The following is a 19,535-nucleotide window of genomic DNA, read 5'->3' as shown; positions in this document are numbered from 1 at the left end:
AAAGGTGTTGGGAAAGCACAGAGTGTTGGAATAAGATACAGCATCCTGAGGTGACTACCTGGAAAAGGATATTAGTCCTTTGGTATACAAGGGCTGACTATCGAAACATTAGATGTAGTCGTGCTCTTTCTGTTTTTCTGTATCTTTGACACGTATTACTTTTTATAATCAGAGACGGCACAGTAAATATTATTTTGGAAAACTGGTCACATTACCACACTGTTACGCTGCATACATAATACTTGAAAAATGTGTTCTCTTTTTTGTAAGGGATAAAGATACACGTAGTTAACACGGACAGAGTCATTGCGAAAAACAGTGTGATGATTCACATACCAAATTAAGACAGACAAATTCGCCTCTGTGAACAAACTATAGGAAGGTGGCCACTGATACTCCTGCTGGTGTTGTTTTAAATGCATTTACTCTAAGTTTCAGAAATCAACCCATTTCACCTATAATCTGAGGTGTTTATAGTTTCTGAGGTGGGGACAGGGGCAGGTAAAGGGTAGAGGGTGGGACTGGTCTGATGAAGTCTCAAAGGCCAATGAACTACACACCAACGGAAATATCTCTTCAAAGCTTCTCCCACAAAGACATTTTTTTCCTCGTCTGAGACACATAAAACTGTAGAACAAAAAAACCCCCCAGCAGGTCAGGCACAGAGTGCAGCTACCTGCAGCCATGGGCCTGTGGAACTCAGCCGTGGACCTGAGGAGCACACCATGCCGGGGAGGTTTCCGAAGCTCAAAGGAGAGCTCTTCAAGCGCTATCTCGGCATCTCTTCCCACCAGCTGAAGTCCTGCGGCAAGGGGAACACAGCGGTGAGAGGGAATGGCTACGTTAAAAACTGCGTAATACTCAGTACGCACGAAAGCCACAGGCCAGGCTGGAAGCCCTGTCGTGGGTAATCAGAAAGTGCCGATTAATTCCAATCAAGCACCAAAGAGTGAAAACTGATAGTATAGGCAATTTCCAAATTCCAAGTAGATTCTTCCAAAAGTTCACTTACAAGGTGGGAGTTCTGAACTCAGAACACCTATTTTTTTCCATACAGATGAGGGCACGCACAGAGGAAGCTCACAGTAGGTCAGTCCAGACCAGCTGGGGTAGATTTTCTTCCAGAAAATACTCCCATAAACTGTTTTTCCTTTTCATTGTTTCTTCCCTTCTTATTTTTCTGAATCTACAGATGAGCCAAGTTTAACGGTGGCTGCAACGGCCATCCTGAGAGTGAGAAGGCGCCGGGTAGAAGTGACGGTCGGCTTTGTACACATGGCTTGTTTTGACGGTAATTAATTTTAGGCCAAAACCCACATGTAGAAACTGAATAAGGATCTGTGCGCACCCAACAAAAATCACAACACTTACTGCTTACTGATAAAACGTTCTTGGTAAAAGAATAAACTTCTAAAGAGTAAGTATGCTGATAAGTAAACAAAAGCATGTGAAAAATAACCCCGTCAACTCCAGCTCTGCACAACTTCTGAAGGTCGCTGTGATCTGTCATTTCTCCTGCTACACCTCACTTTCGAGACAAGAGCAGCCACTGAAGCCCGCCTCCCTCCATAGCCTCCTCTCTGCTCTCTGCTACTTTATATTTCAGTGACGGCAACAAATCTAAGTCCTGGAGGCTGGAAAATAAATTCTGTGTTGTATTCCAGCACTGAGCTTTGGCCTCTAAAGGCTTCATTTCCTTCTCTCTGTGCTGCTATTTGCATGGACACGGGCTTTACGAGGAAGGAGGTGGGTGAGACACAACGTCTAGATGAGGAGGTCACTGCCTTCTGGCAGCCGTCAAGGGGTTGGAGGAGGGACTGTTGCTGAAATAAGGTCCCATCTCCAAAGCGTGTTTGCTTCAGGCCCCAGTTCTTACCTACAGAAGTGCTGCCTCCTGGGCTGACCTCGAGCAGCGGAGCTGTGACGTGGAAGGTCGGCAGGTGCCGGTCAGTGGGAAGCAAATGAATGGTGAGGGCCGTCTCTGGACTTGTGTGCTGTCCGTCCGAAACTAGAAAGGTCAACACACACACACACACACACACACACACACACGTGTGTAAATCAATCTGTTCATCTTCATGTTGTTTCTGCAAATAGGTAACTAGACACTTTTTTCGATTACCTTAACACTTTGAAGAGATGTTTACCCATTGGAAAAAGTCAGCGAGTGTGATACTGTGAGCTATTCTAACAAAGTTCTTTCTACAGATAAGAAAAAGGAGAAAGGACCATAATAATAAAATCATTCTAAGAGGCTACCTTCACAATAAGGTGAGCATGATAAATGTTAGTGGAAAGGAAGGTGATGCAAAATATGAACTCTCAGATGAGGCCAGTAAAGGCTTTTATTTATGGGAAGATTTTTTTTATTGAATTCATCCCCCTAATGTTCCAGAGAAATATTTTCTTTCATGAACTCTCTTTTGGAAATGATACGTCCATGTCTCATTAGAAAAGTTCTTGAAAGGATAGACAATATCCATACAAATGTCTCTAATGGCATTCGTTTGGAAGCAGGTCCATTTTTACCTGGTCGTTACGTGAAATGCCATAAATGGAAGACACCTTTGTGAGCAAAACAGTGACCTTAAGATTTTACTTCCCTGCGTTATCTGACATCCAGTGAACACTGATCTCCTCAGGGAACGAGAGCAGAATTGCCTGACCCCTGCCCTGAATTCCACATTCGCGTACACATCCCTCTTCTCTTCCCTCCTTTCTCGGGAAGCCAGGTTTGGAGCGATACCCGCACCACGGACTCATCACCGTGTTTACCTGCAGTGGCTACTGAGAAAACTGTGCGGTTAAGTATTTTCCATCTGTGACAAGCTTGCATACGGGTTGGTTATGAGAAACCAGTTTCCTTCCTCACTTTCTCCTGGGCTTAGTAACAAGTCAGCAGGAATCTGACCTCTTCTTAAAATAAAGCACTGCTTTGTGACTCCTAGCAGTGATTCCGTTCAGGTTTTAGATTTGTCTTCTTCACACAGATCTAAAAGATACGTCTAGATTTTATAAGGGACCCTCCATGCCCTAGAGAGGTCCTGAAACAGCCCTCCTAAAGGTGAGAAGACGTTATCCACGTGAGAATGAAGGTTTTATGGCTATAGTCATTCAGTCAAGTGTCAAAATTATTGCCACTACTTCTTTATGTTCAGTCTCCTTTTTTTCTGTATCATCAAAGATAGGGACGGATGATTCTTAACTTCTGGGAATTTGGCAATAAACATACAAACTTTTCCATCAATTTCACTGGATTCAGGATTCTCTGAGGTTCCTGGAATCTAAGTTAAGAAATAAATGATTACGAAATACAATTTTATTTTATTTTTTGTGTTCCACATTGGTTTTATTTTTAAGTGGAAATGTCCTAGTTCCCTTTCTGTTGCTTGTAACAAAATATCTGAAACTGGGTAATTCATAAGAAAAGGAATTTATTCCTTACAGGTATGGAGGCTGAGAAGTCCAAGATCAAGGGGGCGCATCTGGTGAGGGCTCTCTTGCTGGTGGGGACTCTCTGAAGAGTCCCGAGGCAGCACAGGGCATCCACGGCAAGGGTGCTGGGCGTGCCAACGTGCTGTCTCAGGTCTCTCTTCCTCTTCCTATAGGACCGCCAGTTCCCCTCCCAGGGTAACCCACGAATCCACTAATCCATGAGCAGATTAACGCATGCATGAGGACAGAACCCTCAATGTTCTGATCACCTCTTAAAGGTCCGCCTCTCAATACTGTCGCCTTATGGATTAAGTTTAAACGTGAGCTTTGGAAGGGACATTCAAACATAGCAGGGAGGAAGTTCAGGGAGCCTTCAACATGCTTATTTCACAGAGGAAGCGAGGAAAGGCCCTGAAGCTTCAAGAGCTTTGCTCATACCGCGTGCTGTTCCGTGTGACCAGACACATCCTTGCCTCTGTGTAAGTGGAAGAAAGCCGTTTTCTGGTACACGTTACATAACTAGAAAACATACCACCTGGGTGCAGGGTTTTGCAACAAACATAAGAACTTGCAGTCAAAATGTTAGCAACTGCACGGCTAGCCCTCTTTTTAAGCAACATCTCAGATTTCTCCGAGAAACAGTCAAACTGCCTCTTTGGGCTAAATGCGTCCTGCGGGCACCATTTGCCTCGTGTGTGTTCCTCGCCCGGAACCGCTCTGCAGAGCTGCGCTTGTCCCAGAGCCAGTCAGGTCCGGAGCATCAGCTTTTCTTCTCAGCTTAGCTGATTCACCAAAACGGGCTGTCCTCCCTCATTCTGTGGATCAGTGTCAGGGCATTTGGGCTTTTTCCCGCCTTAATTCATTATCTGTCCAATTTAAAATTCTCTTTCACAAAACTCTCCTATATGAGATGGCTTCCTTCCTGCTAGATTCAAAAAGGTTTTCTCCTTTAAAAAAAAAATGGAAACTTGGGACAGAAACAAGATAATTTAAGGTCAGCTGGAGGTCTCTTCCCTCTGCTCTGTATGATAGGGTCAAGGCTCATTTAACTTAGAGTCCTACAGAAGCTAGTTGTTAACCCTTCACTACTCAAGCTTCCAGGTAAAAGCTGGGGCTTGGAAACCAAACCGGCACGTTGCCATGACACCTGTTTCCCATGACCGACACTCATGCGCATCAGACTAGATCAGCTATCCCACCCTCAGAGCCAGAAACTGGTATTGAAAGTCCTGGTTCTACTGTTCACCAGCAGCAGAAACCTGAGCAGATTATTTACCCTCAATGACTTTCAGTATCCTCAGCTTTAAAATGCTGACAATAATACCTGTCCGTATAGTACTGTTTTAAGAATGAAATAAGAAAACTTTTATTGCAAATTGTTTTATAAAAATGCAAAAATCTGTCATATATGATTACTGATTATATGAATGACCTAGAGGCCCGTCACTAGAAAGGAACAGACACCAGGTTCTATCGGCAGTGACACAGCACTGAGATTTACTGTTGCTCCAGGTGTGATTGTTTAATCCTCAAAGGTGTGATTGTTTAACCTTGAGAGGGGTGACTCTCTCCCGCCAAGATTTTTCCCTCTTGAGAACACGTGGATTGTTGGTTGTAATGGAAGAGTCAGTCCCATCTAAACAGCTACTTAGGGATGCTATTTACAGCCAATCCTCCTCACTCCAGACCCAGATAAGAGAGAAACTTACTGCTACGGTGGCCCAGCATGGAAGCCGGGTCTGATACTGCTTTTGCTGACTGGTACTCGGCCTCTGTTATACTATCAAGTGGAACTGGGATGCTGAGGCCTTCTGTGCACAAGTTCTCAACTCATCTCTAGGTCACAGGACTTCTCCCTCCAGTAGGAAGGCGTTCAATGGATGCCTATTTATGGCTATACACAACCACTGTTCATGATCATTGTTCTGGAAGCTTCACATATATTATTATCATCATCCCCATTTATGGATGAGGCCTTCAGGCATAGAGAGGTTAAGAAACTTTCCCAGAATAAGCTGAACCCCCGGCCATCTGGATCCAGAGTCTAAGATCTTAACCACGATTACCTCTTTAATAGATATTAGGACGAGGTGAAACGGGGCTTCAAAATTAATCCTTAACCTCCTTGGCAGGTTATTTTTTTCTGTGAATACAAAGTTAAGCTATTACTACTTAACTCACCAAGTGCTTATTTTAGAAGAAACTTGTTTTAGAAGAAAAATTACATGACTTTTAGGTAGTTCTTAGGAAATAGCTGAAAGTAACAATAAAGGGAGGAAAAAGAAAGAACTAACAAGGAAAAGAAAAATTCCATTTTCTAATAAAATGGAGATTAGTCTTTACCTGTGAAGTGGAATTTCACTGACTCTGGGAGCCCTGGAAGAGAGAGAGGGAGAAAAATCAGCACAGTAAATATTCTGCTGTCAGAGATAGATGGGGCAGGTGTGAACTACAAGGCAAAGGTTAGCAAAGCACAGGATGTTTTAATCTAAATTATTCTGGTTTGGGGAAAGATCACCAAGTCATCTGCTAATGTTATATTGAATTTAATGGTAGCAGCATTAAGTAGCAAAAAGAACCGCACAGTGGAATAATTTTATGTCACAGCAGTTAGAGTGATTTATAATACATTCATCCAGATCCCATTTTATCAGTACATAAAATCCTACAAATCAGTGACTGCGGGTGACGTCGTATATCACTGACAGGGCGTTCAGGTGGGTCGATGCCATTGTGGAACTGAGTGACGGGGGGACACTGATTTACACACTGTAACCACGTGAGAGATTTGCTGTGTGACATTTATCCCACAGATCACACAGCACAGGGCTCCGCCGTCTCTACAGAGGCTCCACGAGCTCGGGAGAGTGTAGTGGGTGCAGGAACTCACTTCGCCATGGCTGATGTGTTTCTTTCCCTCTGATCCCAGGACATCCTGGGTTTCTTGCAAAGTAGGTCTTGGGATGCAGGGTTAGAGAACCGTGAATGTTTTCATGGGCTACTAGCTACCCGGTTACTAAACACCGGGGACACTCCTTAGAGAAGAGGCTTATCCCCACCTTTAGAGATTTTCAATCTAATTGAAGACTTAACCACTTTTTGGACGATTAATCTTTTAATAAATAATGGCAAATATCACTTTAAATGTTTGCCACAATCAAAAAAGTAACTCTCAAATTATTTAATCCGTGTTCAACCTCCTGTAAAAAGTCATCAGCTGTTCTGTAACTATGTAAAAATAATGCCCCATGTTCGTGGTGTGATGTGGTACATACACCTTAAAGATCATAAAGAAATAGACTCCAAGATTTTTAGAATATTCCAAGGCATGAAAATATTTAGGGGTAGGGACTCAGAATCCCTGCTTTCTGGTCAGCAGCTTAGATTACTGGATTAAGAGAGGATATAAGGGTAGCAAGGTTCAGGCTATAATGGCTTAGTGGAAGGGCACAGACTGGCTTTAATGAGAAACTCAGTTATTCTTCCATTCAGTCTTCTCTTCCTTTAAAAAGGTCTCTTCTATCAAATCCTGGTTTTATTTATTTTTTTCCCCTTAGAGATGAGGGTCTTGCTCTCTTGCCCAGGCTGCAGCGCAGTGGCATGATCGTACCTCACAGCAACCTCAAATTCCAGGCCTTGAGGGATCCTCCTGCCTCAGCCTCTGGGACTATAGGCATGTACCACCACGTCTGGCTAATTTTTTAAATTTTTTGTAGAGATGGGGGTCTTGCTATGTTGCCCAGGCTGGTCTTAAACTCCAGGCCTCCTAAAGTGATGGGATTACAGGTGTGAGCCATTGCACCTGGCCTAGTCCTGGTTTTAATCCCGGGAGAGTGTCTGCATTCTCCATCCCTACATGATGCCTTCCGGAATGTACTGCAAGACCCTCCTCGCTAGCTTCCCTTCACCCCAGGGCCTATCCACTCTGGCCGCCTCCCCAGGTCTGTTCCCATGACTGCAGTCAAAGAGCTCCTTACGAAAGCCATCTACTGGGTTCCTCTCATTCCCAGCATAAAGACCCAAACACTCACAGGCTTCCAGGGCCGGTAAGGCCTGGCCCGTCTCTGCCACCAGGCTGGTGCCCAACCTGCTTAATCCTCCGCAGTCCTGAATGTGGACTCCACGGGACTCTCTCCCCACCACCCTGATACGTCCTTAGCCTCGTCAGTTTCTGCCCTCCCCTCCGCTGCCAGCCTCTCTGCGCAGCCTGCACTAAGCCCCCAGGCTGGGTCATCTGTTACGTTCAATTCTGCCACTGAACGTCCTTGCTCCTTTTCAGAGCTCTTGTCTCAGTCTGCAATTACACATGCATTACTGGGATTATTTATCAAATTCTGTCTCTATACCTAGATCCCAAAACTCACCACGGGCAGGATCTATGCCTCTCTTTGCTCACCACGATATCTCTAAGGCCTCCCTCAGTGACTGGCACGTAGGAGGGACCAAATAGAAGTTTATGGAACACATGCTGCATGCGGATTAAATAAAAACACAGAGATGGAACTGAGCCCAAGCTCCACACTGGCCGACAGGTCTCAGCTATTTTAGTAGCTATGAAGCGGTGTCACCAAACCGCCCAGGACTGCAGGAAGAGTGAGGGTGAGGCTGCCACAAAGCAGCACAGAGAGCAGCTGGGTGCCTCGAGGCAGAGAAGAGAAAACGTTACCTGCGAAGGAGAAGGCCGTGAGCTCCTGGAGGTGGGGGGCAGCAGGCGGAGGGCGGTACATGATTTTGCCCTGGTTCACATCCTCCTGCGTGAAATACCGGATGGGAGAGTGAGGCTGGTCCCTGTGCTCGATGGTCCCTGGGAGGAAGAGACTCAGCGTCAATAACAGGAATTCCCACGGCTGGTGAGAGCCGGCCCTTCTCACTGGTGGGGTCTTTCGTCCTCAGGAATGACGGCTCTCAGGCTGCTCTCGGGACACTATTCTCTGGTTATTCAAGAAAAGGGCACATCCGAAGCCCAAAGAGAGTTTTGGCTGGGAGGCGCGGACAATAAATCACAGTACGATACAACCCACTGCCCCTGATGTGGCCCAGACCAGGTAATTTTCCAGAAGTCACAGACATGGTGTCATAATTATGGGATTCTCTCAACGGAGTTTCAATTCCAAGGTCAAAGTTCTCGAGAAATTGGCACAGAATGGTTTCATGGTGAGGCTGTAAAGATATTTTTCTCAATCTACCTTCTTTCCTTCAGAAACTCCTCGGTCTCTGCAATGATCTTCGGCAACAGTAACGTGGATCTTGATTATCTAAGAACTGGATTTGCAATTATCACTTAAAACCTCAACGAATATCACCATGTATATAAGCAGATAAATTTCGGAGTTTTTTTTTTTTTTTGAGACAGAGTCTTGCTTTGTTGTGAGTGCCGTGGCGTCAGCCTAGCTCACAGCAACCTCAAACTCCTGGGCTCAAGCAATCCTCCTGCCTCAGCCTCCCGAGTAGCTGGGACTACAGGCATACGCCACCATGCCTGGCTAATTTTTTCTATATATACATATTTTTAGTTGTCCAGATCATTTCTTTCTATTTTTTTAGTAGAGACGGGGTCTCGCTCTTGCTCAGGCTGGTTTCGAACTCCTGAGCTCAAACAATCCACCCGCCTCGGCCTCCCACAGAGCTAGGATTACAGGTGTGGGCCACCGCACCCGGCCAAATTTCAGAGTTTTTAAGACTGGTCAACAACTGGAAGACAAGAGCATCACTCAAAACATCGTTCACTGCACACCTTACCTTGATTTGGGTGCAGAGGTAGCGTGATATTGTACACAATCTTCCCACTCGGCCTCTCGGAGTTCACAAAGGAGAGGGAACGAGGCTGAATGGCAGTCAGGCTGTCTTCTCGTGCCTGCACAGAGTTTAAGAAGGAAGAAGAAAAAAATGGTGCGATCAGAACGAAAGCCAGAGGCAGAAAAAACCCTATGAGAGTATAAAAAATAAAAGAAATTCACTCTGGACTTTCAAATTAGTCACACTTAGCAAAATTTTCTCCACGAGCTCAAAGAAGGATTCGGTCTCTTGCGTTGCAGGTCTGTCCCAGCCTCGAGACGCTCACAGGGTTAGAGACCCTTCTCAGGGCTCCTTGTACTCTGGCTTTGCCCTTCCCGGCCCCGGCCCCAGCCCCGGCATGCGTAGCCGGAACACGTTTGAAATGAGGCATCTCAGCCGGCTCTTCTGCTATCCTGCTGCTCACAGCGGCTTGTGCATCTCTGCTTCTCTGACTTGGTGGGCTAAGTTGAATCTGGCAAGAATTCTAAGGACCCAACCGAGAAGTTCAAGCCTCGGCCCTACGAGGGTCTTCAGAGCACGGTCCCCAGACCCCTTTGTGAAGGGGGATGCTTTCTGGTTTCCGGGCCAAAGATGAACCCACCAAAAAAAGGCTCGTCATTTGGATTCAGAGGTTTCAGAGCTATTTGTTTATTAAGGCACGTGAAAGAGCCAATACTTGCCTTTGTCTTCTCCATCTTACTATCCAAAAGAACTAGATGTTGCTTTTCTCTTCTAGCTTTCAGGACCCAATGAGTGAGTCAAGTAACATTAATAGGAGGGCTGATGTGTATGAACTTTTTTCTAGCCACGCACCTGTACATGTCCAGAACCCACTAACGGTGGCAACGCTCAACAAACAAAAACAGAGAGATTCAGATTCCGTCTGCGACTGGGCACGATAGTGGGTTGGGGACAGCAGCAAAACACAGCATGGAGAGAAGAAAAGGGAGAACCAGCTGGAGCCTGGGCCCCGTGCCTGGGTCCTGCAAGCTGCTACAAAACAGAACAAAACAGCCAGCTCACGGCAGGCTCTTCCTAACTGACCCCGGAAGGTGGGCTAGAGTTTGACATGCTCTCCCGGCGCTTTGCTTCTTTCAGAAGGAATGTCCCCATTTGGGAAAGGATTAAGCAGGGCTCAGCCTTGCTCATGGAGGGCGTGGCGTTCTCCCTTTTAACCGAGAAAAGACTGAAGGTTGCAGTTGCTCTGTAACTGTCCCCAAGGCGCGCTTGTCCTGGGGAGAGGCAGAATTTGCAGGTTAGGACAATCTTCCTGTGGTAAAGAGTCATATTTCAGGCCCCTGCTTAGGTCTGGAATGTAATGAGCAAGGAAAATTAGAATTGCGAATAGCAAGCAGCTGGCCTTTCGGAAATAAAACAAGTAAGGATGACAAACTAAACACATATGCCCTTTATAAGGTGCTAACAGCCCATACATACGTGTACACACCTATAGACGTGTCCAGATAGACAAAAAAGGTACAGGCTCACTGCGCTTTTTCAGTTAGTCACCTTTTAACCCCAAAGCCATCATAATAACTACAAATTCTTAGAGTATCATGGGACATTTTTGAAAATCTAGATATCCGTCGGACAGTAAAGCGATAAGAGGGGATTACTGTGGACGTGGGACTATGGAAAAGGAAATAGGTTCCAGCTAAGATAACAGAGAGTCTATTTTAGAATTTATTGATGCTATTTCTCTCCTAATAGAAATAGACACTAGGTAGAAAAAGAACCGAATTCGTGAAGCAAGCAATACTGAGGTTGAGATATATCAAAGCATAATCAATTTTAATATTGGCTATTTGGAGTGTTTGATATTTATCAATTCAACATAGTGAGTAATAAGAGACTAAACTTCATAAAAATCATTACAAAAGACACTTTTAAACTAATATATCTGCTAACAAAAGAAGATTACAGAATAATGGTTCTTATTATACCCACATTCCTGAGTCCTGCCGCGGCCACTCTGCTCAGAGCCCGCCTTCCCCGGATCACCCGTGACCTCCCAGCTGCTCTCTCGCCCCCCAAACTCTATTTCAGCACGGCAGCCAGTGCGATCCCTCTCGAAAGGACATTAGAGCCGCCTCGACACCCTGCAGTGGCTTCCATTTTACACAGAATAAAAGCCAAGTCCCTACGCCCACCTGTGAGGCCCTGCAAGATCCGCTCCCCGCCGCACACACACACTCATCTCGGTGGATTCGCTCACTCTGCTCCAGCACCCCGTTGTGAGCACACCCCAAACTGAACCCATCGAGCTTCCCACCAAAGTCCTCACGCGTTCCTGACCTCAACGAACGGCACCTCGACGTACTGCGAAACTGGGAGTTTCACCCTCCTCCACATCTAACGCATCGCTGCGTCTCTAAATCTCTCATCTTTTTTTTTTTTTTTTACCATCTTAACCATTTTTAAGTGCACGACACTGCAGCGTTAACTATCAATACAAGCACATTGCTGTGCAACAGATCTCTAGCACCTTTCCATGCTGCAAAAGTGAAACTCGTATCCACTGAACAAATCCCCTTTTCTCACTCTGCCGCCAGCCCCTAGCCCTGGCAACTGCCATCTTTCTTCCTACTTTTCTTGACTACATTCTACTTTATATCTCATACAAGTAGAATCATGCAGCATTTATCTTTTTGTGACTGACTTATTTCACTCAGCATAACGTCCTCAAGGTTCATCCATGTTGTGGCATGTGCCAAGATTTCCTCTTTTTTCAAGGCTGAGTAATATTCCATCGCACGTGTGTGTGTGTGTGTGTGTGTGTGTGTGTGTGTGTGTGTGTGTGTGCATCGCATTTCCTTTATTCATTTACCTGTTGATGGACATTTAGATTGCTCACACCTCTTGGCTGCTGTGAATAGTGCTACAACGAACATGTGTGTACAAATATCTCGTCAAGATCTCCCAAACTAACGCTCATAGCCACTGCATGGTGTTCATGCCACTAACGGTTCTTGCTGTAGATGATTACAACGGTCTATTTGTTTTCTGTCTGCCCCACAGCCAGGGTGATCTTCCTAAATTAATCATCAGAAATCCGATCGTGGCATTTCTTGCTACAAATCCCCGGACACCCTATTTGCCTCAATAGACTTTCAGGACAAAATGGAAACTCTGTCTTATCTTGAAGGTCCTCTATGACCTGACTCTCGTTTCTTGTTGATTTTTCACTTAGGGATTTATGCTCCAGCCAGGTGAACTACATTCAGTTTCTCAAATATGTCCTGTTCTTCTGTGTCTCCGTATTTTTCCAACTGCTGCTCCTCTCGTCTGGGATGACTTCCTCATTTTTAGTCTAGATCAATGGCTCTTCCAGTGTGGTCATCTGAGAACCAGCAAAGTGCATCTCCTGGGAACTTGTTAGAAATGCAAATTCTCACCCTACACCAGCCCTACTGAATTAGAAAATTCTGGGGTAGGTTCTAGCGATCTGTGTTTTAACCAGCTCTATAAGAGATTCTGGTATAGGCTTAAGTTTGAGAACCCTGGTCTCTAGATAATTTTCGCTCTTTCGTGACCTTCTCCCAGGCCCTGCTGGGTCAGGCGTCCTCCCATTTATTCCGTATCATTACTCTGTTGTGGCATTTGTCACTGTATTATCCTTGCTTATTTATTTGCTTGTCTCTTCTTTTAGACTCAAAGTCCCTTGAGGAGAGAGACTGTGTTTTATGGTCATTGAATCTCCAATGTCTTCCACAAGACCTGGCATAAATCAGGGGCTCCAGAGTGTTTATGACGAGTGACTGAATGAATGGAGAGGTAGACTCCTACCTTTAATCACGTAAATGAATACACCATATGGGTATTTACTGTATGTACTCGTAAGTATTTACCAAACATGCGCAAAATCCGTGTGCTTAGATGAGTCTAAATCACTGAACTGAGAATGTTTTTTTTGGTCACAGATTGTAAGTCTGCCCCATGGTAATGGCTTTAACTAATGTCAAAAGAAATATAAACCATGTATATTTTCAGAAATGTAAGAGTAGGCTAATCACATCTTACGATAAACTAACCTTTGAGTTATCCTAAGTCTCAACCAGACAGACCTAATCTGTAAACATGCGACCTGAGCCCCTAAAGCTGACATGACTTGAAAAGTCTCCCGAGACGTCCAAGTGACAGAACGGGAACGACACCGTCTTCACGGCTCCTGGCCCATTTTTTCCCTCTGGACTCAAAATAACCCTGCATTAGCATTTGGCAAGAAATGTGTGTGCACATTTTCCTTTACAGTTTAAAGAAAATTCTGATCCAAGTTCCTGCAGTCAGAATGATGAATTATAGACTTTATACTGCTGCTGAATTATGATTTCTTTAAATTACGGTTTACGGTAGAAATGCCGATACCAGCTATTCATTAAAAACTTTCTATTTTCCCCTTTATGTCTCTGTCTTGCCCCAGACCCATAATTTCTGAAACTACAGCTGCTATCTTTGTTGTGGCTCAAGGCTGATATGCGGCTTTGGGGTGTAATTATGTGGGCGCTAACTAAAGCGTGGACCCGTTGTGATTAATTCACAAGGTCTTGCGTGCTTGTGGCTCTGTCTGCAAGAGGGGTTCTGCGTGAGATCCCCCTGGAGAGAGGGTTACAGTGGACTCGCTAATCGTCTGAACTAAGCTTCACACAGCGACGTAGCTGACATCTTCCTTCAGATCTCCCCACAACCTGCTCTCCTTCCCGCCAGCGTGCAGCCCTCCTGCGATCCAGCTCCATGACCTGCATCCGCGTCCTCACTGCGCCTCCTCTGCCCTCCTCGTTTCTCCAGGCTTACGGAATTTTTTGCAATTTCCCGATAGTCACACTCTCTCTCTCCTTTCGGTCTTCCCACAAGCTCTTTCTGCCCATGGCAGTGCCCTTTGCTATCACGTCTGCGCTCCTCCCAATCTGCGCCCAAATTTTCGCCTGGGTCATTGCTACTCATCTGTCCAGACTCAGCACTGACAGCGCCTTCTCTAGGAAGCTTTGGCAGCAAAAACCTTCTAACAGGGTGTCTAAAAACTGGAATAACAGTTTCTCCAGCCTCTACCTGGCTGAACGATTACACCCCAATGGTATGGATTATGTGGACATAAGCCTGAAAATTCTTCTAGGTACTCCAAGAGAGGCCCTGGAACTGTACGAGATGCTATAGAACGGACATCAGCCATGGATGGGAAGTTAAGATTGATTCCACATAACCTCACTTTCCGTCTGGGAATTTTCTTTTTCAAGTCACAGAGAAACGTGTTCACAGGACTGGGAGTTGTTGGCTCCAGAGTCTGGGCCAGGCATTTGCTGCCTACAAAACCCATCATGTCAGCCACGTTCCTCCTGCAAGCGGAAACCACGATCTCTCCCGCTTAACTCACAGTCATGTGGAGAGAGGTTTCCAGAGAGAGCTTAGGTGCTTCGGGCGTCTGGGGTAGGATGGCGATGTTGAACATCCGGCTCTCCAGGTGGGTCTGGGCGTCTGCGGCCCTGGACACCTGAAAAGAGAGGTCATCCTGGTCAGTCTCTCATCTTCTGCTGGGCGGAGCATGTTGGCGTGTTTTTATCTTTTGCCCCTCTAAGCCCACTGTCTCTGAATTCTATGAGCTTCTGCATTACGATTTTCGTTCTGCTCTTCATATTTTAATATTAATCGTTTTCTGATTATAAAAAAGAGACATAATCATTTTAGGCAATGCTGAAAATGCAGGAAAGTATAAATAAGAAATAAAAATTAATCTAGAATTTCACTACCTAGAAACAGTGATTATTAATATACTGATGGATTTCAGGTAAATCTTTTTTCTATGCAGATATATTAAACTTCATATACAATCATGTATCCTGATTTTTTTCTTAACAATGCTATGATATTTTGTTATGTCATTAATCATTCTTGAAAACATGATTTTTGATGGTTATATCTTATTATGGATATATAATGTATAATTTTTATTCCATTTCTTTCGTTTTACTCAGCTCAGGTAAATAACAAATCCCAGCCTCATGATTGCAGGGAAAGATGAATAACATTTATAATTAGGGTAGAGGTCACAAAAATCAACTTTTTCCTGCTTCGAAAATGTTGAAAGTGATGCTTTTCTTATGCAGCTTCTCTCTCTCCATCGCAGGTACCGAGCGCTCCCTTCAACTCTCCTCTCTCCATTGTTTGCTCCACCTTAGTCTCGTTTCAGGAATTGCAAGCCCTGTGTGGCCATGTGTAGCTGCATTAATTCCATACGACAAGGGCAGGGTTCTATAAATTCTGAGAGAAAAGGCAGGGATCGCAGCCCCTTCTCTGTGCCTTTTAAGTTACTAACAACAGAAAAACCGTCTTCTTTGTTCTTATCTTGATCATATCAGATGCCTGGGATCAAGTCTCAGAATACGTGTTTTCAAGGAAACATCACATTGCTGCAAATCTTAATAATAACTATAATTCACTGATGGTCTATCATGGGTCTATCATGGGCTCAGCACTGTACTAGCTACTTTTCAAAGGTTATCTTACTTAATACCCACAAAGTAGATGTTATCCTCTTTTTCACAGAGGAAGAAAGGTCAAAAAGTTTAAGCAGGCCAGGCGTGGTGGCTCACACCTGTAATCCTACCACTCTGGGAAGCCAAGGTGGGAGGATCGCTTGAGCTTAGGAGTTCGGGACCAGCTTGAGCAAGAGCGAGACCCCATCTCTACTGAAAATACAAAAATTAGCCAGGTGTGGTGGTGCACACCTGTAGTCCCAGCTACTTGGGAGGCTGAGTCAGGAGGATCGCTTGAGCCCAGGAGTTTGAGGTTGCTGTGAGCTAGGCTGACGCCACGGCACTCACTCTAGCCAGGGCAACAGAGTGAGACTCTGTCTCAAAAAAAAAAAAAAAAAAAAAAAAAGTTTAAGCAGCGTGTCCAAGTCACAAAACCAACAAGTGGCAGCACTTAATCAGGTCAACCAACATGACTCAGTCGCTTTAGGAAATTAGAAAAGGGGGAAATACATTCTCCTATCTGTTAAAGAAGAACAGAACACTGCTCAGGTAGTGAAATGTGTTCGTATTACCATGTGAGTGAGTCAGTCTGGCTCCCTAGCAAAGACCCTGATGTGAAACATGAGGGTCTTTTTCAAACCACATCCCCTGAGACCGTGTCAATATGATCTGAATGTACCCAAACCAGGGTTCCGTCCCATGCAAAAATGACCACGAACGTGCACACTTCCTTCTCACTGTGCCATGCTCTGCTTTCTAATCCCGCTCGCGTTACATAAACACCAAGTCTTACATGCAGAGTATCAGACGGGATGCGTTGATGGCTCATGACGGCACATCAACACTAAAATGGAATTAAATCCATGCAACTCATTACATTGCGTTTTCTGCTTTAAAGAAAAAAAAGAAGGGAAGAAAGAAAAGAAACATTAGAACAGCATCTTTTTTTTGGTTCAAAATCCTCTAGGGACACTAAAATGATGAATGGGAAAAGTTGCTAATCATTTATTTTGGCACATAGCTATAGCGTCTGTGTCATTTCGAATCAAAATAGGAGGCAAGCTCGTAAAACGAGACTTTAACAAACACACCAAAACTTTTATGTCCGGAGAACATAATCCCAGAGCATTGTTTCATATTTGCCATAAAGATGCTGTCAGTGTTCAAAATGCGTTTTTGGGGATGCTTTCAGACGGAGTTCACCAACCACAGGAGAAGGCCGAGCTCCTTCCTTCCTTTGTCATTATTCCCCATTTTAACCAAAAATAATTATCACTCTTTTTCTGACCAGACCTGATTCTGAATAACTTTTGGCTATTTGGCTACATTTCTAAATCTACTTTCAAAGGATAATATACTGTCACCACTGAGGATATTCTAAAAGAGTTGCCCATACACTTTGAAGGTAAATTCAAATAGTTTTAAACACACTTTGAGCAAAGTGTGGGAAGGCTCTCCAAAGGGAGCCACTTTCTAAGTAATAATGTTCAACTGGGTATCTCAAACTCTAGTGAGCTTGTTTTTTAAAAAATCAGTAACTTTTGCTACTTTATTTTTTAATATTTTATTTTGCTTATTTTATCCACTTAGTAACCAACTTGCAAGAGCAATCAAGTGTCATTTTGAGCGGGTGCTTAGAATCCCCTTCCAGGGCGATGTTCCTTATTGATAGCATTCCTCATCCTGACCCCTTAGGAGGGCAAAGGATCTGAGGATTCTAGCTCCCTGTTTGACTGAGGTCTTTGCCTCCGTGCCGACTCACTGTTTGATGACCGCTGCAGTCCCCAGGTGCTAAAAATGAAAAGTTAACCTGGGCAAAGGGCACCCAATGTTTGTTCAGTCACTGGACGTTCAATGCCTTAAGGATAATCTCATTTTGATGGTTTCCAAATTTATCTCAACCAGCTCTCTGGAAAAGCACATCTTTTACACAATATAAATCAGTCGGGCGATGAAGATGTACAGGCCAGGCATCAGAAGCAGAATGGGCGATACTTTTAGCAAGGTGAGCTATCACGGTTAGTTTATCCCCAGCTGGATTCTAGGCAAAGGAAAAGTCTCAGACTTCGGGGGCTCTGACGCTGCTTTGGCTGATCACCATCAACATACGTATTTTCTCTGGCACTTTACCACGTTTTTCTCTGTGTCCACGCTCAAACGCTCCTTCTCATTCATAATTCCTTATTTCTTTGTGTTTCTGTTTAATTCTTTATTTCCAAATGGTGCTTGCCAGAGGTTTGTCTAATTTTATTGATTGTTTTCAAAGAATCCAGTTTTGTACTCATTTGTCATTTCTAGCATTTTATAATCAACCAATTCTTTGGCTTATCTCTATTAATTCCTTCCTTTTGCTTTCCTTACATTTCCCTTGTGGTTCTCTAGTTTCTCCAGTTAAATGTTTAGGACATTTATTTTCATGCTTTCTTGATCAATAATAAGAGCTTAAGGCTACTAATTTTCTTCTGAATACCATTTTGTCCACATGATTTATGTTTTGATAAGTTATGTCCTCCCCATCAATATTTCTTAACAGTCTGCTGCTTTGATTTCCTTTAAGGAATTTCCTAGTAATTACTTAGGAGACCATTTTAAACATTTCAAATGGTTTGAATTCTTTGTTGACCTTTTTATAATCAATTTCTAATTATATTCATAATGGCCAGAGAATGTACCCAGTATAATTTGTTGTTCTTTAATTTACTGAGGGTCTCCTTACAGTGTGGTATTTGACCAATTTTTATAAATGGTAATAACAAATCTGTATGTAGCACTCACTATGTAATAGGCAGTATTATAAATACTTTATATGTGTTAACTTGAATATTTACAATAATTCTGTTTCACAGACAAGGAAAATGGAGCACAAGGGTTTTTCCCAAGTAATTTGCCCAAAGTTGCATAGCAAGTAAATGGCAGAACTGACTTCTGAACCCTCTGAGTCTGGCTGTAAGTCCATGATCTTTTAAGATAGTACATGTTCCAGGAAAATTCACAAAGAGAAGATGATTTTTTTCCCTCCCTATACCATTTTCATATTTTGAAGAAATTCTGAACACTTTGGACATTACGTAATCTAAACCTCTTTGTCGTGGACGAGTCTGCTTGTGAAGATAACCACACATCTGAACCGACAGACCAAAAAATCTCCCATCGCTATTAATTGCATTTCTTAGGAAATTCTCCCAAATGTGATTTCTGGGCAACTGTGGAAAATTACTCAAGTTGTTTACACACAGGAGTAATGGTTTTCGTCAGACGTCAGAAAAGTCAGGAAGCAGAGGGTACCTGGAAGCGGAAGGAGTCGCTCTGGGCGGGAGCTCCCGAGTGCCTGTACCAGACGACACCTTCGTCGACGTCCTGCTGCGTGAAGCTGCTGACGGGGGTGGCCGTCCTCCCGTCAGGCAGGTGCTGCCCTTCCTCCGCGGGGCCGTCAGCGGGCATGTCCACCAGGAGGACCACCTCCCCTGGGAGGGCGCAAGCCACACAGTGAGTGGGTGTCACTGGGTAAAGCAAGTCAGAGCTCTCATCCTCCTTTCCCAACATTTTTTTTAACTGAAAAGAAATGATGTACTTCTTGAAATCTTTAAGGTGAAGGAAAGGATGTTAACACGTAATTCAATAGATATCACCGCATCCATGTTTAGACACAGAATTTTCAGTCTTTCAGCTAAAAGAACTAGAAGTCATTCAAGGGTAATTCACGTGTGAAGTTACTGATTTGGATCTATTAAAATCACATAAGGAGACAGGTGTGAGCACTGTAAACAAACACTTAAATATTGGGCATTGAAGAAATTCATTTCTACCCCCAACTCTTTATGTCCCAGAAAATGTGTTCCAACTGGGAAGTTTCTGGTG

The 19,535-nt window shown here is 44.1% G+C and overlaps 1 protein-coding gene across 1 annotated transcript in view; it reads right to left on the bottom strand.

Moving 5' to 3' along the window:
• Window positions 1-19,535, bottom strand: part of FRAS1 (Fraser extracellular matrix complex subunit 1) — a 208,114-nt gene that overhangs the window by 93,690 nt on the left and 94,889 nt on the right. The window contains 7 exon segments of the mRNA XM_012653893.1: window positions 677-802; window positions 1,877-2,008; window positions 5,779-5,811; window positions 8,102-8,239; window positions 9,175-9,289; window positions 14,579-14,695; window positions 18,963-19,141. Coding sequence (XP_012509347.1) covers window positions 677-802; window positions 1,877-2,008; window positions 5,779-5,811; window positions 8,102-8,239; window positions 9,175-9,289; window positions 14,579-14,695; window positions 18,963-19,141 — 840 coding nt within the window.

The sequence above is a fragment of the Propithecus coquereli genome, unplaced genomic scaffold, assembly GCF_000956105.1.
Source record: "Propithecus coquereli isolate 6110/MARCELLA unplaced genomic scaffold, Pcoq_1.0 Scaffold433, whole genome shotgun sequence".
NCBI lineage: Eukaryota > Metazoa > Chordata > Mammalia > Primates > Indriidae > Propithecus > Propithecus coquereli.
The sequence above is the reverse complement of the archived record's forward strand: the minus strand, read 5'-3'. Positions and strand labels throughout refer to the sequence as shown.